This window comes from Agelaius tricolor, unplaced genomic scaffold (genome assembly GCF_023055355.1).
Source record: "Agelaius tricolor isolate 1412-34295 unplaced genomic scaffold, bAgeTri1.0.p SCAF_34, whole genome shotgun sequence".
In the NCBI taxonomy this organism is placed as follows: domain Eukaryota; kingdom Metazoa; phylum Chordata; class Aves; order Passeriformes; family Icteridae; genus Agelaius; species Agelaius tricolor.
The window spans coordinates 2,048,736-2,074,325 of NW_027269294.1; the positions used below are offsets into that span (position 1 = coordinate 2,048,736).

At 41.9% G+C, this 25,590-nt stretch overlaps 1 protein-coding gene across 1 annotated transcript in view; it reads right to left on the reverse strand.

Annotated features, from left to right (window-relative positions):
- RNF150 (ring finger protein 150) overlaps positions 1-25,152 on the reverse strand; it is a 109,564-nt gene extending 84,412 nt beyond the window's left edge. The window contains exon 1 of the mRNA XM_071452443.1: positions 24,343-25,152. Within this exon, the coding sequence (XP_071308544.1) occupies positions 24,343-24,808 (466 nt within the window). The 5' untranslated portion in view covers positions 24,809-25,152. The remainder of the gene's footprint in view (positions 1-24,342) is intronic.
- Between the last annotated feature and the right edge of the window lie 438 nt (positions 25,153-25,590).

The window sequence follows — 25,590 nt, forward strand, 5'->3', positions numbered from 1 at the left end:
ATAGAGGGGGATTAAGGGAAGTTCCTTTTCCACCCTATTGTACAGATAGCAGAGAGTTGCAGCTAGCACTGTAGTTCCAGGCAATATGCAAAGGATTTTTGTGCCACAGGCTGAACTGATGTTAAACACATTCACAGAGTACAGAAATTGGAATTGTAAGAGGTTCTAATTGGAGTTCTTGTTCATCTAAAATGAAAACCTATTTCAGCCTATTGAATTCTGACAGTATGACATCTGCATATACAGGGAGGCTGACAGTTGTAATGTCAGAACACATTCAGAGCCCTCCACCTCTGCACTATTGTGTCATTGCCATCTTTTCATATTTCACAGGGAAATTCAATCTCATTTTCCTCTTACTAACATGTGTGTGATGTTATATTAACAATCACTGCAGAAAGTGAGCCATCTGAGATTACCCTACTCTGATATTTTACATAGAGGAGCTGCTATTTAGGATTCTGCTTTCACTTCATGGAAATGCAACTTGCAGCATTTTCTTCCTTGCCTGCCTCCAAAGGTTTCTTTTTGAGGACCTGACTGCACCACAGTCCTCAGTGAAGAATTCAGTTGGAGCTAGACAAGATTCTCCTGACGCATGGGTTGCATTACTTGTGTTACACCTCTGTTTTCTAGGTGGCATTCCTTAAGCTGGCTTGTGGGAGGAAGCTCGGCACTGATTTGCCACTGGGTATTGATCATACCAAAGTTAACATCTGCACACACAGAGCAGAACTTCATTCCACAGGTCTAGGGAATGAATAGGTGAATGAATGAATGAATATTCTTTTCAAAATATTGATTAAAATACCACTTAAAATACTCGTAGCAAATACTTAGCACAAATTTTATTTTGGCTACTCTAGACCATCAGCTTTCCTTTTCTACTGAGCATTATCAAACATTATCAAACATTACAATGAGATAGTCCTATATAAGGCCATAAACCTATGAGATTTCTGCTAGATCACAAGCATTCAGCTGGGAAAATGAGAATGATTAGAAGTAAAGTCACCCTATCTAATAAAATCAAATCATCAAACTGTGGTGAAACAGAAAAGACCTTAGGAAATACCATCCTCTACTCCTGGTGTGGTGACAATTCTTGTCTTGACAAACATTTCAAGTTTTTCCCTTCATAAGGTTTCCTACCGCATCTCACATTCCTGTATTTCTCATCCACTTCTTTTTCCTGTTATGTGTTCTTTCTTTGGCAGCTCCTGCACTAGTCTTCTAGCTCTCCAAACATCAGTAGGTTTTTGTCATTTCTATTTCTATTTCCTCTTTTGCAGCACTCATCCTGTTTGGAGCTCTGAATAGCTCCAGAACATGCACGCCTGCCTTTCCACAAGATTGTTCTCCCGGCATTGACAGATGAAGCACAGTGTTGGCAACCAACCTCTGATGAGTCAACTGAACTGTGTGAAATGATGGCACAGGACATGTAATTCTGAGACAATGCGCTAAACAATGAGGAAACCTGGAAACTTGTTATTAGACTCCTTCAGAAGACCTCTTGTCAAAGGCCCTCATAGAGCAGAGCACTTGCATCAGTGACCAGCTTGACTTGCATTATGCCCAGCCTCAGAAACAAGTTGTCTTTGACTTGAGGTGGGACCATTTCAATCCTGTGCCAGAGAAAAGACATCCCAAGCCAAGGTATGTGTACTGGACAGTCAACTGCACTCCTCAGTTTATGTTTAAACAAACAAAATAAACAACTGGCTTGAGCCATAAACTGCTCTCTGACAAGTGGATACCAGAGCTGTAAATGATAACTTTGATACATACGGCACTCAGAAAACTAATGCTGAGAGCAGAATAAGAACGCAGAAAGCCATTTAATTATGCTTGTCTCTTTGATATTAATGTGCTAACTAATTGTTTTTCTTCTAGAGACACAAAGAATGCATTTTTCTTGCATTAAGATAAAATAATTGCAGACTGACTATGTGCTTCCTAACAAGGTTCTGTGATAAGTTTTTTTACTAACATTGCTTTCCAGATGGTGATGGAGAGCCTCACAATAAGCCTGTACTGATACTAGACTCTAGTGCCAGCTTTTTTACTCCTCATCCATCTTCACTGACCTAAGAGGCATCTGATCCCACTCTGTAACATGTATTGTATTAAAAGCAATGTATTAAAAGCAATATTTAATGAAGGTTGCTGCTATTCTCAGTTGTCCATCACAGATCTTTGTCTAAGTTTTCCTAATATAAAAGACCCCTTCTTAAATGCAACACGAGTACTTATTTTAAATGTGAAGTATGTACTGTACTCTGGGAGACCCAAACAGCCAAAGAAATAACAATCCATGTGGATGTAGTACTCTGATGCCACACAGATCAGCTTTGCTTGATAACTATTCAAATGAGATGTGGAAGCATTTGTAGCACATTCCATCTCCAAAATCTCCATCTACAAAACAGAATAAAAACCTTTTCATGTGCTGGGAAAAATGCTTTCCCATTCTTACTGCAATCAATCAATACCTTCACATTTTATCTCTCAAATGCTACAATCTCTACCTTTGCCAGTTTGCTACAAATAATTAACTATTAATGAATTAAAATACATCTGTGATAAGGAGACAACACAGGATTAAAAAAAGTCCAGAATCCTATTCACAGACAGGTTTATTCACCAAGTCTTATTCAAAGAAGTCATATTCAAAGTTGCACTACTTTAGGTTTGAGATCCTATTTGTTTGCAAGGATTTAATTTCAGTTCTGTCAAGTCACAAGAAAACACAGAGATATGAAAAATAATAATGAGAAGATGCTGTCCACAGCCTAGAGAGTGTAATACAGATAAAAAATTCATTAACTAATTCATTGTCATTGAGAGATGTGCAGCTGGGTATTCATGAACTAGACTGATCAGATACAACTCCATAAAACAAGATCTACCTTGATTTTAAAGACTGAACTATACCTGTTTGGGTCTTTGCAGAAGAGAACGCCAACAACTCCAGGTTATAACTAAACTGGACTTTGAGTTTCAGGCTGCTCACAATCTTGGCATCATTTGCATTGTTCAGTTTCTGCTATTAGGTCTGAAGAGCAACTGATGATCTGAGAGGCTTGTGACTATAGGAGGGTAGAGCAGGAAAGCATAATGGTTCTTTGAAGCTACAATGGCCAAGTAGGTCAATATGTACACAAAAGAAATGTAGAAAAAGCCTGTCTCTAATTTTCCATTGAAGTCATAAAGGACAGAAGGGAGATGCATAGAGAGGAAGATGCTGCTCTTAGCCTTGATGAGAAAAACTTCCTTGAGAAGAGTTGCACTTCCAGCTCCTTCACATTTGACATGAGATGACCAGTCATTCAGCAGTCACATGAAGAATGAGCATGAACTCTGTATGTGCTCTTGGGAATTATGAACATCCTCACCACCACCACCAGGAAGCCACAGGCAGAGTTACCCAAGACACATTCACAGATTTCCCAGGGTAAGTAATTGCTCTTCCCTGACCTCAGCTGTCTTTCTTTGAGAATCTTCCCCTGCCCCTTGCAACATTTTTGATAGGAAGATGGACATTCTACATTTAGTTACACTACATGGCAGAATATTAAAGCAGTTTCAAGATGCGGTTACTGAAACTGTGCAAGAAGACCAGAGATCACCCTTAGGAAAACCACTAATTAAACATGATCAGGCAAGCACAGGGCTAAGAAGGGCAAAAATGCATGCCCTGGAACACTGTGGCTGTGATATGACTTGAAATCACAGTCCAAAGAGAGAGGAAAGAGGCAGAGTGAGGGTGAACTGCTAAGAGGATAGGAGTCATCAAAGATATGGTAGCTATTCTAGAGGAAGAGATGGCTCTGCAGGAACAGGGAGTATCATCGAGCCAGCCAACCCAACAGGGCATTCCAAGACCTGGAGAGTGGGAAGCTGCAGCTGATGTGACAGAAATGCTGTCAAATAACAGTATGAACAGGCAGGAAAGGACTGTGTCAACAGTCTGAGGCTGGAAAGCTGGGGCACACACATTACACTGACAGTCCCATTCCCACCTGTAAGTTATTTACACCAATTCCAGACCCTTGGTCCTCTAACAAAGGCGTCGGATGCTTTTCTGCAGCCCAAACCATTTCAAACAACATTTCAGTGCACAAAGGATTTAGGTACAGGGCCTTCCCCTAAACTGGAAGTTGAATCCAGGAATGAGAATCCTTTCTCAACTGATCTCAGATTAGGAAGCTGCTAAGGGGCTTTTGAGCTTTGCCTGCACACTACCTGCTCTGTTTCGCAGATAGTGTAATAAAAACAGCTGCACTTGATGCTCAACACGAGACTTAATCCATATGCTCTGCTTTTTTGGGGAACAAGGCCATTTCAGAGAGTTATGGTCGTCTTCACCAGGGGCTGCCATTCCTAACACATCACTGCCACGCACCAAGCCTTCAGCGAGGCCAGCATGGAACTACGGGACTGCAGGGGGAATCAGGTCTGATAGGGTCCAGGAACAGGGTCCACTAGTTTCTTCTTTAACCTTAACAAAGTCTTCTTGAAGCCCAACTCATTTTGAAAGAGCACTATGGGAGTGGGAACCATGCAGCTTGAAGGAAGGACAAGGAAGGAAGAGAACAAGAGAGAATGGGGAACTATTCCCATGTTCACTGCTTTTCTCTTTTTTTTTCTGTAGAGCCTCCAAAGCTAGAAACATTAGCTTAAAATTGACAATCAGTACCTCACAGAACCTGGCTCTTCACAGAGGGAACTTTAATGGAGTACACAAGAGGCTGTTTTAGAACTTGAGGTGGTTTCATTCATTTTACAGAAATATATTAATCTCCCCTCCTTAAACTCAACGTGCTGAGTAGTTCTGATCAGGAAGCAGATTTGTAATGCTAATAATCCTGCAGTTCCTTTGATGTGATCCCAATCTAGTAATTAAACCTGTTAAAAGTCACAGAAAATACTTGGCAATCATTGAGCTCAATTAAATCATTGCATTTGTATTTTCAAATGCTTTTAAAGTAACAAACAGAACAAGGGAAGCCAGTTTCCTGACACATGCTGCAGAGAAAAACAAAACAAAACCAAACAAAAAACCTCACGTACTTTTAACCTGGACCCATTGAGATTTCATTTACAGCCTTCCCAAAGAGAGCTACAGGCATCACCACACCCAGTCAGCATCTCTGTCCCAGCAAGCCTTAAAATTGGCCATCCTGGCTGAGTTCATATGTACCAGATACATTGTACAAGTATCAGGGCATCAGCAGATGAAACACCTTTCAGGGGCTGGGGATTAAAAAAAAAAAAAAAAAAACCAACCAAAAATGTGTTTTATTCAAATATTGTATTAAACATGAAATTTATTATTTCAGTAGGAGGGGAGAAACATGGGGAAAGAGATTTGGTCCAACTGGTCCAACTACAGTTTGATGTAAGCATGTTTAATGTCATTGCCTGCATTATTTTCCCCCTTTACAGGCATGTTTTTCTTTGTTTTTTTTTTTTTCAATTTACAAAACCACAAATTGGTAGATTAAAGCAGAATTTCAGAACGTATATGAAAATGATAACATTTTAAAAATGAAATCATTTAATTACAAGAATACCTTATGAAAGAAGTGAATACAAATAGATTTCAGTTGAAAATGGAGGAAAATTTCAGTCTTACTAGAAAAGAAAGCAAACCAGTCTCAGTGGGAGCTGGGAGCTCAAGCATATGAAAAGAGTAAACATATGGGACCCCAACTATCAAACAGGAAGCTTGGAGAAGCAAGGTGCTATAGGGATAGGAATAATCTAGTAGTACAGAGTGAAGAAGATGCTGGAAAGTTGGAATCCACATCCACTTCTGGCACACTGTAAGGTTTGGCTACTCCACCCTTTATGCATGTTTCTCCATTCTCAAAATTGAGTGCTATTTATTTATCCTTGGAAAGGAAATTATCCAAAACAAAAACAAGATAGTAATTACTAGCAATTTTGAAAGTTACAAACCCATCTTGCAGAGAGACACCATAAAAAGGTCATAAGTATTGTATCAATTAATTGTGAATGTCTACTTAATTAAGTATATTTGTTTGCTACCTGGACTCTTGTTCTGCACTGTGATCTTTAGTGTGAACTGCTGCTCATACACACAGTCCAGTGAAACTTAAGGAGCACCATCTGGGTACAAACATACACTGAGTAAAGCTATAAATAGATAAGCAGGTTCATTACATCCATGGTACATGCCTGCATGAGTATTTTCAGCATGAGGGCCTACACTGTAAAACTAATCCCTCATTTTCCTACAAGGAACCTTGTCTTTTTAGCTAAGGCTTCTACCTGAGGATCTAAACACTTCTCACAGGATTTTTAATTTCGTATCTGAGCTTACCAGGGAGTACACATATCCAGACGGAGGAGAACACAGAGATCACTCTCTGACTCATTTCTAATCAAGCAGTTGGAACAATATAGGAACAACATTAATCTCGTTTTTGTTCTCAGAAACTTAGAAACTCTTCTCCAGATGGAATCTCTTGCTTTTAGTATTCTGAAAAGCTGACAAATAGAAGGCAAATTCCCATCCCCACTCTTGTTACACCTGTGCATGTACAAATTGCAGGATTGCATTATGAGTTGTCTGTATCAAACATTCTATTTACATTTCAAAACAACACATTTTACTTACATTTCAGAACAACAAATTTTATTTGCATTATAATACCTGAAAGGTTAAGGACTCAGGTTAGCTGAGACAATTTGTTTTCCCTACCTCTCTCCTGAATCCCCCCAAATCAGAGAAGCACACAGAAGAGGTTTCTTAGATCTCTCTAAACTTTTTTAAAAGCTCTATTTTTTTCTTTTTTCCCCATGTCCTGCAGAACTGCAACTGAAATGAATCACAAAGCAAACCAGCAAGAGTACTACCACCATGCCATGTGCAGATCAAACACAGGGCTGTTTTTGTCTACGTAGATCATTCTGGGCCAAATAATGTATGGGATTTCTACATCCTTGCCCCTTTGTGACTTTGATACCAGGTGTGGGTTACCTGCTGTAGCTGGTCTCCCTGGAGGAGGTTACCATTTTTTGAGATACATGTATCTGAATAAGACCACACAGACACATCTGTACTCACAGGCAAAAGATTCATGCTACCTACCCCTAAATTAAGATATTTACGCCTACATGGGAGTGATATGCACAAATGGGCCCAAATCTGCTTTAAACAGGCAGAGTCCTTCCTCTGTACTTTGACAAGAACATGGCAATGCAGAAATAAATTCAGAACTAAATTCCTCTTCAGTCAGAAATACATTCCTCTAAGCACATGCTTCTCAGGCAAATTCATAATGCTCTGCTGATGCTTAGTGTGTGTTCCACGTGTTCACATTTATACAACAAAGCTTTTGTCAGTTACCTGTCAATATTTTCAGGCTTCACCAAAAGGTACATTTTTGCCCACACTACATTTTGTACATCTGTGACTGATTTTGTATGGTTGATTATATGGTTTTCCTCATTTCACTCTGAGATTTAGGCATGCTTTGAGGATGATGACAACAAAAGCACTTAACATAATGCTGACACCACAGTACATTCCTAATTAGATTCTTTCTTTTAAAGTCACAAATGAATACCCATGCAGATCTTTTTACACTACCTGCTGATTATAGGAGTTTTCCACGCTGGATCTATCTGCAATAGATAAGGCAAAGGCTCTGTTTCCCTACTAAAATCTCATTATCTGAACATGTACTGCAGCCAGAAGGTTCAGAGTTTGAATGTGAATTTCGTAACTATTTAAATGACTTGAAACAAGAATTTTATATGAAACATTTCAGATTTAAGATGTTCAGAAACTAAATCTTGCCCCAAATGTAGCAAGTTTTAGTACACAAGAAAGAGCTGAAGATGTCAAAGGATGTACTTAAGTTGCACAGTTGATTCCAAAGCAAGGTTTGCTCTAAGCCAATCTTCAATGATAGCTTCTAGTTATTCCCTGAACATTGAACTCAGATCTTGTATCATGCAGTTTCACATACTTATATGCTATTTCACATGCCTGTTTCCTCTCCCCTTAAAAAAAACCAAACCAAACCAAGAAAAAACCCAAAACCAACAAACCAAACCAAACCAACAAAAAAAAAAACCAACAAAAAACCCAAACCAAAACAAACAAAAAAAACCCCAAAAAAACCTAACAAAACCCAACAACAAACATAACACACACTGGCTCCCAGGAATGCCAGTCATAACTATTGAAAATTTTCCTCTGCTGGTAATATTAGTGTTGCTCATATATTTCTGTGTTTGGATTGCCTCAGAGACAAATTCAGCCCATAGAGAGAGGACATGAAAGGCAGGTAATTTTTTTTACCTTGGTTCTTGTATGACAGCTTATGTCCTCTCTCCTCATTGGCTTTTCTGCCTCTGATGACTCAGTGTCTACGTACAAGCATGAAATCATGAACTTCAGCTACCCTGTTATTTCCATGCTCAATCACCTATCTGAATCCCTCCTTTGATTTCTCCTACTTGTATGTAATTGTAACATTTCTGTTAAGCACTGCTGAGCATTTGATATTTCTGTCTGAATTTAGCCTCCTATAATTAATCTGGATCACGGAGATCAAAAGGCAAGATGTCTTCAGGATACAGCAGTGCCTCTGCTGAATGAGAGACAGTGATTCTCTCATTAGCAACAACCTTGATTAGCAGAGAATTTCACTGTAATATGGCACGCTGAAGGCTTACAGAGAGGTTAAACAGTTAAAGATTTCCAAAATGACGGTATAGTGAAAATCTGAAAACAGCCCATTTGCACTACAAAACATCATTCAGTGTCTTGTAATCAGACTCTGAAAAAGAGAGAGTGATCTGAAGTATGTTAGAGAACCCAAATGAGATTAACATAGCAGTGGTTTTGAAAATCCCACAAGCTCTCAAAACAGAATGGCATCACTCAAAACACAATATGCATGTCAGGATGAAGGCACTGAAATCACCATGTGGTATTGCCTACACTGTGGTCTCTTCAGCTGAATGGTATTTCTAGAAAACTTATGGAAAAAAAAAGAAAAAAAAAGATCACCAACCAGCCATGCATTTCAAGATCTAATAACTAATAAACCTCCATCTGGAACAAATTCAGCCCATATGAAATGCCATCTTAACTTGGTCAGGCAGGGAGCAGTTTAGAAATGACCTCTGCTAGGCTTTATGTGGATAGATGCTGTCTCTGTAACTATTTCTATGACAACTGTCCACATTCATTTGGTATCTAGATGGATGGCATACAACACAGATTCCACTCCTTCACTGGAGACAGTGAATGCTAATTTTGAGCATTCTCTTAACAACCACCACGGAAGCGCTCCCCTCGTGATGAGGCTGTCATCATTGCCATTCCTTCTTAGTACACCAGCTAGTGAAGAAAGGTGTGAAAGCCATATTGCTCTCTCTCTCTCTCTCCCCAAATTTAGAGCAGGTATTTTTGCAGTGCATCCAGCCAGTACCTGCTCGAGATTCCGGAGGTTTTATCTCAACTATGACTTTTGTCAGGCAGCATCCTCTCTCCCTGCCCTTGGAGACAAGCTAGCAGGGATGTGCATCCTGCACACCAAGCTGCTCAGCCCCTTCCTGACACAGCTCTGACAGTACCACAGCACCCAATTCCTGTCACTTCACACAAAGCCATAACCAAATTTTAGCTGTCAGGAGATTTCAGAAAAAAAAATGTTTTGAAGCCCACTGTCAGAAATACACGTAAGACAGGACCTATTGTTCTCAAGCTCTTCAAAAGGCAAGAAAATTAACTTCTTCCTATATCATAAATGTAACAATGACTACACTCATTTTGTACATTCACTTGAGGCCAGATGGACCCTTTGTTCAATGTGCTGGAGAACTCAATGCCAGTTAATATTTACAGGCCCAAGGCACTCACAGGCTGACCCATCATTTTATGCAATTACAGAATTATCTTAATGAAGCTCTGGTGTTGTCTGATGTTTTGCTCGAATCCAACAGATGTGTACAATTCATATGAAATGCTGACTGCTGATACTTCATTGCCAATGCTGGTGAAAGCCTGGTATTATGTTTCTTGGTGGCTCTTCTGTACTTGACAAAGTGTTAAATACTATGAGGGCAGCAGAAAATAAAATTACTTCAGGTATTCATTTTCCTGATTTGGCAATCAAATCCTTAGGAAGGTTTGCCATTGACTTCAGCATGGTTAGGATTTCAGAAGATTACAAATCAGTGGCATAGCTAAGTGCATTTGTGGAAATCAGCAATCTCAGAACACTTTTTCTAAAGGAAAGATTTGGGAGCTGGAATTTACAGGGCAGTTATTGGAATTCTTTTCATAACGTGCAAAATGTAATTAAATTAAAGGGGAACTTTGGAGACCCTTACATAGTGACTAACCTGAAAGTTCAGAAATCAGCACCTGAGCTGGCCTGAAAGCAGTGTGCACATGGCAAGTATGGCCTGTGAAAAGCCAGCTTAGAGCCCAGTCTACTCCCAATACTCCATGTATGAACAACTGAGATCAGAATACTGCTGCTGGGGAAGTTTTTCTTTCCTATGAACTTCTGGTGACTTGTCCAGTCATTTGTGTGCTTCTTCAAAGTAGCTATAAAAGTGGACCTAAAATTCCCCCACCTATTTAAAACTTCATACATTCTTTCAGTTTTCATGCTACCAAGTCTGCACAGAGCAGCACCCTTTCCGAAAAAAAAGGTCCAGTCTCTTCACTGCTAGAGCCTGGAGGTGCTTACATGCTGTAAATGTTATCCATTTCAGTGATAGGGACATTGCCATTATTAAAGATGGAAACCAAAATGAAATTGTAATTACTTTTTTTTAAGTTGACTTAATATCATACACTTTATGAATAAAGACTTAATGCATTCTCAGATCCTGAAACTCTGGCCAACCAATGGAAATAACTGTTGGATAACAGCATGAACATCAGGTTTCTTTATAAATTAATCAAACCTGCAATGATTCACTGATGGATGGATTCCAATTCATCAAGGAGCTGCAGGAGAAGGCAAAGCAGGGCCCAGGCCTGTGAAGAGCACAGCACTCACAAACAGATATTAATCACCTCCACTGGCAGGGCAGGCCATTCACATCATGGATTATGGAACATCTTTGAGGCTTATGGTGATAAATACAGATTTGCAAAGCACTCAAGACACTAAGGAGTCACCTCAGGTATTCATTAGCACTTGTGGATCTTACATTAACATTTAGCAAGGACTTTAGTTAAGTCCATTAACAAGGACTTGCTACTGGTCTAGCAAGTCCTTCTGTGAAGTTAGCACAGTTGTTGTGGGGCACCCATGTGTACTTAGAGGTTATTAGAAGTAATGACTGGATTATTTCCAGGAAGAGCCCTTTACCTATATATGGCAGTTAGCTTTTTAGGAATGTCTAAAGGAGGAACATCTGTTAATTTTACACTTCCCTCCTCCTTGGTTACAGTTTCCCATCATCTCAACATAACCCAAACAACTGTCTAAATGGCTAAAAGTTCTATCCAAAACTGATATGTACCACTAGGAGCATTAAGGAAACTTGTCCTGAATTTCTCAAAGCAAAATGAAGTTGACAGACTGATAAGACCACAAGGAAGGATGCAAAATTCTATCTACTGGAACCACAACTGCAAAACATTACAATAATTGTACCCAAACTGGAATGAATGTAAAGTAAGGAGCTGCTGCTGTGTGATTGGCCTAATATATACTTATATTTCCAATTTAGGCAACTCCCTGATTAGCAAAGAAATGCTGTGTGGCTATTCTAAATGACATTAACTCCTCTAGCTCACCTAGCAAGTACAAATGACTGGTTGATACACATCCTTAAGCCATCTGCAAATAACTAAACAGCTGTCCATGCTTCCCACAGCTGTGACTGCTCCTCTGCGTGCATTGGTGACAAACATCAAAAGAAACACAGTGGAGAACAGACAGCAGCTGGGTCTGAAAGGGTTTGGGTGGCCAGCTTTTCCACAGATGGAAGGGGCACAGTGCTCAGTGGAAGCTGAGAGGCACCTTTGCTTTGGATTGGGATGCAGACATGGCTGATAACCCAAAAGGCAGAAGCCAAACTGTGTGGAGAAAGGAAAAATAATGAAATAATCTCTTTTAATCGGTATTGATTAAGAACCGCTTTAATGACATATATAAAGCATATGTATCTTATTTTTACAATTTCAAATCAAGTGCTTATTGTAAGGATCTCAAATACTCACAGTGCTATAGGAGGTCATAAGCTTCACCTGAGATGACCACACTAATATTCTTAGTAATTAGCCTCTGGGCTATGTCAGACACTTCCACATCTTTCATAAATGACATTTCCTCACAGAAGCACTTTCAGTGACATTTAGTCAAGGTGCTCAACTTCTAGTCCATTCTCAGCAAGAACTAAATGTGAGCTTAACTATAACTATTTGTGCAAACATTTTCCTCAACTGGGCCATGAAATGTTCTCCAAATTAATTTAATGTCATGTGGACATCAGAAATCATTTAAAAATATCTGTTACTGAGTTTTATGATAGCCAAATCACTAGCTTACTAATGTGAGAAGTGGTTTGTAAGTATTGGTCTCATTTGCAAGGAAGAGATTTTAGGAGTTGCTGTATTAGTCCAGGTAAGATCACATTAAAATTGCCTCCCTGCTGTCATTCCTACCAAGGAGACTATTGCTGTACATATGCACAGTAGCTCCTGTTTTGTGGGCTAATCCACAGCACATTTGGCTCCTGAGAGCCAAAGATAACAGCTTTGTGATAGAATTTGCAGAGTTGTCTTTGCATTGGCAAAAAATATGCCTAGTTAGTGTCCAGACTATGGAAAGACAACAGTAATGATTGTGCTAATTCAACACAGCATTGGTTAAGAACTAAGAACAGATGCTACACTTCAAATGTACAAGGTACTCAACAGGAGATATTTTCCACTAAAAATTCAGTGCTTGCTTTGTTATTTTCTGTAAGTCTAATAGCAGAAAGATTGTTACATAAATTAGTTAATGGGAATGAAGCTCTTAATTATTGCAGAAATAAGTGATGTCATGCATATTTAGAAACCAGATAACACCAATTCTCTGGCATCAAAAATTTCCTTGCACTACCAACCATTAGAAGCCATAATTTTGGAAGTAAATAGTTATGCAGTCATATTTTTGTTTTTAAAATTGTCTGTGGGCTCTCATACCTTGCATCTCAGTAAGTTCTGGTCATTAGACCATGATAGGAAAAAAAAAAAAAAAGGAGGGGGGAAAAGGGAGAAAAGAAGACTGTCTGGGTATACAGTAAAGAAAAGAGAATGTTTCTAGATGGAAAAAAAAGTACACAAACCCCCACTAATATCGAAAAAATAAATTCTCCTGTGTATCTATTTAAGCAGGGGCCAGTAAGTCAGGGGAGTGAAGATGACAGATGAGCTCCCTGAAGAATCCCTGTGCCCTAGAGGATCCCAGCTGCCTTAGACAGAGCTCATGGCCTTCACGGGCAGTTAAGCTGCTTGGTGCCTTTCCCTGTCTAATTCACCTGTGGATCCAGCTGGGCAGCACTCTGGGAGCCATGCAGCCTGCCCTTCCCAAACTGCTAAATGCAAAGAGAGGAAAACATAGGAGCTCAAACTGGAGCCAAGCAAGAACCTCATCGTCTCAAGGAATGATTCCACCACCTGTAAAGGCAGCAAGGAAGGACTGGGACAAACAGCAGTGAGGCAGCAAACAAGAAAATACCAAAGATCATGACAGTGGGTGCCAGTGAGAAATGGGAGTCAGTGCAGAACTGAAATGAGGTTTAAGATATATGGATTAGTCAAAGACATATTTCACAGTCTCTGAGAGGAAGACCTCCCACATGATGGGGAGACCACAGGAGTCACCACCTACTTTGATGGCTTTTATTTTCTCATCAACATGAATTCACCTCTCCAGGATTCAGGTTCATCCATGTGACTTTGGTCTAATGGCTATTTCAGCTGTTTCTCTGACAGCTGAATGATGGTACCATCATGTTTTGAACTATGTTTGAACATTTTCATCCTCACCCGTGACAGCTTTGCTGCTCTAGGTTGCATTCCATCACAATATCTCCTTGTGCTGGCATTCAACAGTTAAATAAAAGTTTTAGAAGAAAAAGGCTTTCACATCTCTCATGCTGCAAGACAAACTTCATCAAACCATCTTCAGACACAAAAATGGAAGTGGCTCAGGCAGTTTTTATTGCAAGTGCCTTTTATTGCCATTTCCTCCCTATAAGCAACAGTCACAAAGAAATACCAAGCTGACATTGGTTCATCACTGTCACCCAGTTAAGAGCTTTGCAGAGATTCTGTTGTGGAAAGCTGATGCTTCACTCCATTGGGTTTATCTCTGCCCATCAAACAGCGCTTCTGCGAGAGCGGTTTTACATCTCCAAGGGTAGAAAAGAGCTGGGTAGTAATTCCAGAGAAGTACCCTAAAACCAAAAGAACTACTATGAGCACCTTCTCTAACCTTCCTTGTACAAGTACCACCATCATTTCCCCAGAGAATGGGGTATTTTTCCCAGGATTTGGGACTCTCAAGTCCCATGCAAATAACATTAAGGTATGGGCAGCCATTTAGGAAATTGCATCATACTACAAGCCTGAATTTATTGCACTTGCACTGACAGCTACTGATCCCTGTTACGCCCTTGTCTGTGAGAGCAATCTTTAGCTCACACTGAGTATCATTGCCACGTGTATCTAGACACAGTGCTGAAATCTGCCAGTAAAGACAAGCAGCAAGGGCTAAAGACCCTGCACAGCTTAGGGACTGCACTGTGGCAAGACAGAAAGCTGCTGTCACACTGTCACAGGGAAAAGAAATTCAGCACTGCAAACCTCAGGCCAGTACCTTTAAATAATGCTGATGATGATGAGATGCATGCATAGATTGCCAGAGAAAAGCGAGGTCTGTGCTCTGGAAGGAAGCTAGTATCTAAAGCTGGTAGAAGCTGACTAAAATGTAATATATCATCAAAAAAAGGAAAAGAGAAACTAAACTGCTTCTGAAACTGAAATTCAGCCACATAAAATATTTACTAAAAGAAAATTTTTATTCAAACCAGACGTGTAAGACTTTTCTAAAGAGCGAAAACTTTCCAAAACAGTTTTCTGTTGAAAATCCATTTCACCACCTAAGAAAAACAGTTCTGATAAGAAATATTTCCCATCAGTTTTTCCAGCATCCAGTGTGCAGGGAAACTTAATCTTCTTCCATAAAAGCATGAAAGAGAGGAAACCATCATTTAATCTTTTAAGAATTAATGAAAAAGACTTCGGGAGTGTTCAGCATGAACCCCTTGTATGCACAGGAAATGTGCTATGCCTGTCACTCTTCCGAGGACTTCCCAATTGCTGGTGTCCCACTCCTCTGAGCCCACCCTGACAGCAGACAGCAGATGATCTTTAAAGCCAGAGTCAGCTGCAAAGGAAAAGCCACCAAGAGAGCATAATCCTGCTCTGCTTCCTCTTACAGTCAATGCTTATGCAAAGCAAATAGCCTTTGGCTCCTTCTGTCAACCTGGTAAGGAGTAGGCAGAAAGGAAAAAAAAAAATCAAAATAGTAGAGATGAAAAACAGGTGCAGAATGCATAAAGGAAGGCAAGGAAAAAAAAAAGGGTGAGAAGTCCAAGGAAAAGATTTACTGGAAGCAGGGATAATAATGTAAAAAACCCCAACAAACCAAAGGAGAGAAAAAATTAGGTAGAAAATAAAGGGGTATAGGATTGAAGGAAATATAAGGCAAAGACAGCATTATAAAAAGACATAATGCAATTTACTCAGCTCCTCATTTTCCAGCATAAGAAAATTTGATGAAGTGTTTAGTAAAGGCATGGATTTGATGCACAAGCAGATGGTATACTTCAAACACATGGACACATTAAGAGCAGTGAGAGACCAGGCACAGAGATTATAGAATCTCACAAAAGCTGCCTCTATCAAGGAACACGATAATGTCAGGTAAAACTAGGAGACAATGAGCTTATAATAAAAGCTTAAAAAGGCACAAGAGGGGAAAGCAATCTCTGTGCAAGTATAAGAAGCAATCATGTATGTGTCTGCAGCATCAGACCATCCTGTTTTAAAGACTGATTTAATTTTGAGTACAAACACAGACATGTACTAGAAATATAGCCGAAGATTTAACATTCTCTGACACGGGTTTTTGAAAGGGCAAAGAAAAAGCAGAAATAATTTCTGTCTTCTAATAAAAGCTACTGAAATGGAAAAGGAAGAAGAATAGGAAAATTTTAGCTAGCATCACAGGATGTAAAACCCAACAGATCTTTATCAGATACTGATAGAGAACCCTTGCATAATTGGAAAATGCAAGAAATCTTTTATAGTGAAACTTGTTAGACACCCAGAGATTTGATCCTGAGGATCTGGAAATGCTCTGCCACCATGAGAATAACAATTAGGTGCAAAAGCTTCTCAAGTGCTCCACAAATCAATTTAACCTAAACAACAAAAGCATAGAGGTTATTGTGCTGGGTCTGAATCCAGGCAACCCACAACACATATTCAACTAATGCTGACACATTTTACAGCAATCTTAAGACTAGGCATATATGTTAATTAAAGATGAAACTACCTGCTAGGGTCTTGAATCCATTCTGAACACTCTGGCTGTGTGATGTCAGGCACATTCAATGAAAAATAACAGTGACCATGCTACAAAAAAAATATTGTTTTTGGACAAGGACTGCAAAAGGAAACAGCAAATAGAGGAGCACAATTTAGTGATGTGTGATTTATAAAGCTGGAAGCCAGAGATGAATGTGATGTATAATTCCTTTAATAATATAATAACATGTATGTGGTGAGATATTCTTACAATGACTTGCAAAAAAGAGATGGCTTGTAAGGAGAGACTTGAACAGTAAGAAGCAAACCAAAGAGCATATAAGAAGGGAGGAAGGCTAAGATTTGAAACAAATTATGAGGAAGAATAAAATCCTATATCATTAAACCCATTTCAGTGACAAATGATGATGGTTCATAGACAAATATGTCAGTGGTACAGGGCTGTCTTGGCAGAAAACCATACAAAAAAACCTGCTTTGTTAGGGGGCACCCCTCTGCTGAGGTCCTCTCTCATGATAAAGGCTCACAACACCATGGAATACAAATTATTTTTAAAAAGCTAGGTCTCATTAAGTGTGTAGCACAAGGGAGCATTTGCCAGCCCACCCTATTCCATGTATCCCTGGAGGAACTGCATTCCTGTGCAGATGTAATGTTTCTATCTACATTTAAGAAGTATACAAGACATACTCAAGCCAGAACTCCATGGAGTTACATGGCAGCAGTTTCTGTTTCTGGGGTTTGAGAACTAAAAATATAAACTTTTTTTTTCCTTCTAATTTTGCCTCAAACTGAAAATACCTTTCCAGTTTACAGCAGGACTATCCTGTATATAAACACAGTTAAACACATCAAATTCAAGACCAAAACTCTGACAGACTCTCAGGTCTAGCAGCATAATTGAATATCACTATGATTATACTGTCAGAGGCAAATAAACAAGCACTTCAGTTTATTGACATTATTTATTGGCCACTCTTGAGAGGGAAAAGAAATGAACAATTACTTTTAAAAGCTATTATCTTTAAGTAGCACAGAATAGAGTATGCTAGCTTTTCACATTTCAGTGTGGAATAGCAATAAAGCAGTTTAATTTTTTCATCGTCTCCTTCATTTCTCCTCAGTTCAGTTTTCTAAGGTTTATTTCAAATAATTTATTGAAGAGGAGACAGAAAGTAAGGAATGCCCTTGATAGGCCTCTCCTGTAAAACACAGCTGCATAGTATTGATGTTTCATAAGCAAACAATATTTACAACCTATCTATTAGAACTGGTGAATGAAGAGGTGCTTTCCCCATCCATTTTTGAACTAAAAACCATTGTTTCCAGCAGTTGCTAAGAACCCAACTCAGTAATTTTCATCTGGCTGAAGAATTGCCTCTACTAATGTGGCCAGTGCATCAGATAGCAGATATGCAGCTGGTAGATTTAATACAGTGTATTTTTAAAGTTAAGGTTGCATCTAAGAGGTTTGGGTTTTCTTCTCCAGGAAAGAGAAATTGTAGTTCTCAAGAGAATTACATTATGAGATGGTACATCCAAATGCAGTCATGAAAGGTAGGATACTCTGAGGGATCCTTGACCCCTGCTTATCCACATTCAGGATCCAGTCAAACTGTGCAGTGCCTGACCTGAGGCTGAACCATCCAGATTTCCTTTCCAGAGAAACCAAAACACTAAGGAGTGAAATGAGGAGAGCACTGGCCATGAACAAAGTCCAGGATCACATCCCACTGCAGAATAAAGACACAGCACAGCAAAACCTGTCTGCACACAACCAGGTGTGAAATATTTTGCCACTTCTTCCTTCTCACAATTGCCATATAACCCCCCTGTGACATACAATGGATACAGTTGGCTTTTAACCTTATCCTTTAGATGCTGTGCCTCTGTGGAAGTTATGTGAATTTAATATTACTGCAAGGTATAGTATTCCTAATTAACATCTTCGTACATTTTGTATCTCTTGCCTCAGAACCGTTCTCCTTACACAGACAGCATTTGTTTCTGAAGCACTACAAAATTCTCTCCTTTGCAAGATGCTAAGCAAAAAGCCCTGTGATGGCAGCGGATGGTAGCACTGTGGGAAGCAGCCCTGCATTAGTAAGGTGGCAGATTTCATGGACTACTCAGTCTTTTCCATATCTGATTTCTATGAGTCAATGATTGTATTGTTCACTCCCTTCTGCACCAGAGGAGTCATCAAGTGACTGTTACTCAAATGTAGCTGAAAGGGCAGAAGTGGGGCTTGCCTTGAAAGGATTGCTGTTTCTGTGCAGGTTAGCTATGCAGAAATTATCGGGAAGTGGAGAAGCTGCTGGGCTATCCCTTCATAAAGACTTAACCCTTCATCAGCCTGGCTCGTGGTGTACAGAGGCAGGCATCACTTGAAACCCAGTCATCTCACATGACAAAGCACCATGAGCTCCATCAGACAAATGCTGCACAATAAATGGGCTCTTTTAGGGCCTTGCTTACATGAGAAAAGTACAAGGTGTCCTCTTCTCTCATCAGGAAAAGACTCTTAAGAGTGCCAACACTGAACTAGTTAGTTTTCTCTCCCTTTTTGCTGAAAATGTTCCCATCCTCTGTGATGTGAAAGGAGGTAGCACAGAAATATATCTGCATCAATTAGTGAGCTACACTAAGCCATAAACTGCCACAATATTCTAATAACCCAAGCTAAGATACACCATTTTAAAGACAAAATATCGATGGGACTAGGACAAACAACTGCTTTCTCAAAAGCAAGCCATTCTCCTATGGACTAAATACCAACAGGAGTTGCTCCAGATTACCAGCCAGCAGTTAGTGTGGATGTGGATGCAGTTTTGTTCCTGAGGAAGATTTTCTTCTCGCTGTGTCACTTCCTACTGCAGAGATCTGAAGACAGCACTTGTATGAATGTCACTGTATATAAATGTTGCAGCTAACCAAAGCAGAAATCCAACTGCTTTTGAAGTCAATAACCTTGGAGGATCAATGAAATCTTCAATGAATCAATACTTCACCACTTTGTAGGGAAAGCTATACCTTATTACTTGATCCAAAGCTCAGTGGACTCAGTGTCCTTCCACTGTCTGACTTCCCACTGTCTGCAGTGGGCTCTGAAGGAGACACAGGACCCAGCTGTGAGGCTGAGAGATGCAGGACTCAGCAAGGCAAAAAGTGTCTCATCTAATGACAAAACTGATTGAAATCTCCAGCCCTCCATTAATTCACGCTTTTCCATAGGTAAATTCAGTGTGACTGCTCTCAGCACATTTTCCTCACTAGAATTCTACAAAAGTTTAGGAAAATAATTGTTTTAATAGTGAAACAAATGCAGCTACAGTACTGAATTAAGTCTGTAAAGAGAGAAATCCTCCACTTCAGTTTTTAATTTGCACATCAGTACAAATCTAGAGGGCAGGCCAAAGCCCAACCTATTACCAACACATCTTAAAACATGTAAAAGGTAAGACTAGTCATTGATCAAGGAACAAAAATCTGAATGCAAAGGAAGAGACTGTTATTGAATGCTCCCAGGCTGAGTCTGGCCCCCTTTGCAGCATGTGTGGAGGGACACATTTGAATCTGCAGTGGGATGGTCATACCCTCCTCACTGCACCTGAGGGCCACAGAGGGAGGGGAGAAGTCAGAACAATCTTAGACCACTTATAAGACCCTTGTGTGTACAAGCCACTACAAAAAAAAAAAAAAAAAGAGGCACCTGCCCAGTGTTGCAAAGGGTATGTCATAGGAGAAGCGTGTGACTTAAAATTTGTGATGGAATGCACTGGAAAGCAGAATGTGGAGAATGCAGCACTGCCTGACTAACATATGTTCCTGGTGCAAAACACGTAGGATGCAATTTACCTCACATGTTAACAATATCCGTTCTGTGAGATAATCAGATGCACCCCAGAATTCCAACTGAATCTTAGAAACCATATAGAATATTATAGCTTTGGTTTTTTACCCACATATGGATTGTGTACAATCACAGTTAACCTCCCTTGCCCCAAGCTCCTGCCAGGCTCCCAAGTCAGAAATGGTCCATGTAGGTTCCCTCAAATACCAACTGTAGAGCAGGAAGTTCTCACCTTGAATTACCTTCTGCAAGGCTCTCACTGTCTCTATTCAGAGCTCAGAGAAAATGTTAGGACATAAGCTACAACAGGTAGTAAGACTACTGAAAATTAATACGAAATTATTAAATGTAGACACAGTGGCTGGGGCCTTTTCAAACCTAGATAATGGCTAATTTGGTCTGAGTAAGAAAAAACTTCAATGAGAAACTCCAGCCACCACCATGGATTTCTTCTGGAGAAAAAAGAACGTCCTATGTATTATTAGAGTACTTTTCTGCTAGCAAAGTTGATCTAGAAGAAACACAAAGCATCTGAAACAGAAATTCAGAAATTCTGGATGCTTTTTTTTCCTTCTCTGGTTGGAGCCTACTTAGTCAAAATGCAAACAAAGTCATACTCACAGCTCCTATGCCATCCTTTAAGCCAATAAAAACAAAGAAGCCAGTTTGCACAGGCTGTAGCAGATGATATACAAGCTAAGGACATCCTAGCAGGAGGATCCCAGAGCTCCACATTCCCTGTGAATGTAGATGCCATAGCTCCACCTCATCCTTCTGGGTGTGCTAGCATTGACACCAGTACAAGCTCCCTGAAAGCAAAGTCTTTGGATGGGGTGAGGGAACTGGTTCAAATTGCACACTTTGTGCTGTATGCTCTATAAATAAATCCTGAAGATTTCCACAACAAGCTTTGATATAATACTACCCTGGTTTTGATTTGGGGGTGGTGGGAGGGAGGTCTATGAAGCCTCCTTCAGCTTCCCACCCAGTACCTTGCTACAGTTGCCTATAGATTTCAAAATCAGGAGGCACTAGATGAGCAATGGGACATTGGCAGGCACTGTAGCAGAAAACAGGAAATATAATTAAACGGAGAGCCATGAGCTAAGTTCTTTGGCAAGAGAAAGAGTGCCCTGGGAAGAAAGTGGCAAGGGCAAAGTAACATGGTTAAGGCAGGGAAGGAAGCATGGGGGTAGAGATGAAGAAACAAGGGGGAGAGGAGCAGAAAAAGAAGCACAAAGAGGGAAAGTGACAATAAGAGAAGGAAGGCAAAGCATACCGGAGAGAAGAACGTACATGGGGGGAAAAAACTCTTAGGAGTAGTATTACTCTTAAAAGTTATTTAGTAAGGGCAGAAGCCACTTTGTTATGCAACAGGATAACACTTTTCTGTATAGGAAGAGATTGTAAGCTTCTATGAAACCTCAAAAAAAATATCTGTGAGAGAGAAATAGAAAATAAAAAGGAAGTAACATCATATTTCTTTTGACTTTAAAATTGCTTTTTAGGTCATATTTCACCCTTCCCTCTCAACCTCCAAGTATTTTCCAGGATGGAATTTTCTTCTTCTCACTCCAGGATTTCGCGTGGGCAGAGCACTGCAGATGCTGCTGAACTCAGAAACCAAGAAACTGATTCATTTTTCCCCTGAATCTTGTGCTATCATTTAGACTGGGAACAAACAAATGTCAAAGGCTCCAAGTTAGAAACTTGCAGCCACAGTTTTACACAGCCTGACCATTCACTTTGTCCCAGAGTAACAGCGGTACCAGAGGGAGAGTAAAGTTCTGAATCCCTGCTAGATTGCTAAATACCTAAGGATAATTGTTTTTTCTTCTGTTCCATCAGACTTGTGGTCTAAAACTCCTTTTAGTTTTGACCATGTGCAGAGGATAGGCTTTCTCTAAGGTAAGCCAACAACCATTATTCAACCTCGCTGAACAAAAATCCTTAGAATGAAGACAAATTCATCAAATCTATGAGCAAAGTCCTTCAGTCTCACTGATCATATTCCACAAGTCTGGATTAATTTCTGAACGTTTATTTTCACTTCAGCCCCTGGTGCTGTACAAACCCACTGCTGAGTATCAATTTAGTACTCAAAAAGGATCCTCAGAACAAATCCTGTGGAATCATATGACACAGAAGAAGCTGCTCCCAGGATAATTGATACTATGTTCATATTTTTTAAATCTGAGGCCACTTGCAGTAAGAAAGTTTCCTTTCCTACTTCATCTTAGACTTTAAAACAAACCAAAGCTCTACCATTTTAAAAGGTTAGACACATTTTTTACTCCCACCATTTCTTAATAAAACACCATTTGTGTGGGAAAACAGCTTAGTGCACACTTTAAAAACAGGCAAACCATTAATTAATCCAGCATGTTGGCAGTTTTAGAGAAACTTACTAGAGAATAATAAACTATGCTGCATCTTAAGTTTTGAAACAGCTTGAACTTTACTTTGAGGGTGCATAAGTATGCCAAGTTCCTACTACTTTATACTTCTTAGTATATAATCTGTGATACTTAAAGTAGCAAGAAGTATAATCTGAACAGCTGCTAAACCGTGGGCAGGTTATAAAACATAGTTTTAGGAAGCTCAAGAGGTTATGAGTTGCTTGTCTCACAAAATCAAAGGAAAACACTAAAAAAAGCCCTGTCTTCCACCAACCCTACCAAAGAAACACTAATTTGCCCAATACAAGTGGTTAATCTCCAACACAGGCTGGACACAAGAGGTTCCAAAATCACTGCTTTTGCATCAGCAGTATTTTAGCACTATGGTTAGGCAACAAATTGCTTTTCAGCACATCCAAGCTAGCTAGTTTACTGTGGAAATGTAACATGTCATTAGAATAACATCCTGTTTTGCAGCATTTCTGTATTTCAATTTACTCCAACTCTGCTAAGATTCAACTGGCATGAAACAGCTGGGCATGATTAGTTACTGGATGGAAACCAAACTGAGATTTCGCAATAGGTGGCATCTTATCTCCATGGCATTAGGCAGCTGGTGTAAAAGACAACTGATCCCTGGCAGAAAACATTGTCCCTAAATATAAATCTGGTGAACTGTTTCTAAGACATTATTTCAGATCAAACCCCACTGGTACGGAAACAGTGGGGGTTTTTTTGTGGGCATATGCCAGGGTTTAGGTTATTTTGAATGACTGGATTTTGGCTGAGTTTTAGTTGACAAGCACATGTTGGGACCTGACCACCCGTGTGCTGACACTTGCAAGCACAAACTCCACCAGAAGGTTCACCTGGGAGAGTGAAACACTCCCCCCATCCCAGTCCTGGACAACACATCTCACGTTCTCACCAAATCAGATACTCGGCACTCCTACTCGATCTCACGGCTTTCACACCATTGCAGCCAAGACTGTGGACACCGTGTTCTCTACTTTATTGCACCTCTTGATAAGCCTGCACCACAACACTGCAACTTCTCCTCTTCCGAAGATCTCAATCACACTCGATCCCACACGGCACCTGCCTGAGGACTCTCAGGACACAACGAAACACCGGTGCCCCACAGTGGGATCAGCGTCCCATTCCTCTGACTAGACCCAAACTTTGCACCTCCCAAACTTTTCATCCCTCCTGGACGCACCGGCATGCATCGCTATGGATACGTTAGCAGCGCATCCATCCTTTGCCATGGCAGCATGGAGAGGAGCTCCGGGGACCCCAAGATGGGCACCCACCACCCAGCGACGCCCACAGCCCATCCTGCTCCCTGTCAGGAGGTGCGAGGTTACCCGCAGTAGCTCCCACCCCAAGGATGCGGGAGGGCAGAGAGGGCTGGAAAAGGGGGGGTCCGTCCGTCTGTCCCCTCAGCACACCCGCAGGGTGGCGTGGCTCACCTGCGTGGGGCATGGTGATGGTCTCGTTGGCGTTGCTGGAGCCCACGTTATAGATGACGACGGCGGAGGCGTTCTGGGCGGCGGCGTGGCGGATCTTGTCCTTGTAGGTGCAGTTTCCCCGCGGGATCAGGGCCACCCAGCTCTTGCCCGGCGCCGGGGCGTTGAAGCGGGTGCCGGGGTCGCAGGCGTAGCGGTCGGCGGGCGAGGCGGAGAGGGCCACCTGCCCGCGGGCGTCCTGCTTGGGCGACTGCTCGCCGTAGCGCCCGCACTCGCTCTTCTCGCTGCGGAGCTCGGCGCTGCCGGCCGCCGGGTCGGCGTAGGTGATGTTGACGAAGGCCGTGTACCACTCCTCCTTCTCGGCCACGGTGAAGTCCAGGCACAGCAGATGCACGAAACAAAAGGACAGCAGCCATGTTGAGAGCGCCAGGCTGCGGCACGCTTGGATCACAGACATTGCCATCTTCATCTGCCGGCCCCCCCGCCCTCCCTCCCGCCCGCCCGGCCGCCGCCGCCGCTCCGTGTGTGCGTGCGCGCCCCGAGCCGCGCTCCGAGCGGGGCGGCGCTGCTCCCGCCGGCGCCGTGCGGGACCAGCCAGCCAGCGGGGGAGCGAGCGGGCCCTCCCCTCCGCCGCCGCTGCCTAATTCATGTCGGGGCCGTCTGATTTCCTCGGGCTGGCCTCGTCTCTGCCTTGCCCTCTTCCTCCTCCCGTCCCTCGCCCTGCCCGCACAGCTGCCTCCCCCGCTGCTGGCAGCGCGGCCGCGGAAGAGCGCGGCGGGGGCGGCGCGGCGCGGGGGGAGTTCCAGACGCGCACACAGCGGCGCAGCTCCCAGTGCCGCCCCGGCCCCGGCCCGGCCCCGCGGCCGCGCTGCCGGCGGAGGGGGTTCCTGAGGGAGGGACTGCCGGCGGTGGGGGCTCCAGGCAGAGGGGCAGCGCTGCCCGGCCCCGCGGAGGGGTTCCCGGCGGACAGGGCTCCCGGCTGAGGGGGCTCCCGGCTGAGGGGGCTCCCGGCTGAGGGGGCTTCTGCTAGAGGGGGCTTCTGCTAGAGGGGGCTTCTGGCAAAGGGTTTCCCGGCGGAGGGGGCTCCTGGCAAAGGGGTTCCCGGCGGAGGGGGCTCCTCCAGAGGGGCTCCGGGCAGAGGGGGCTCTTCCAGAGGGTTTCCCGGCGGAGGGGGCTCCTCCAGAAGGGCTCCTCCAGAGGGGCTCCGGGCGGAGAGGGCTCCTGGCAAGGGGGTTTCCCAGCGGAGGGGGA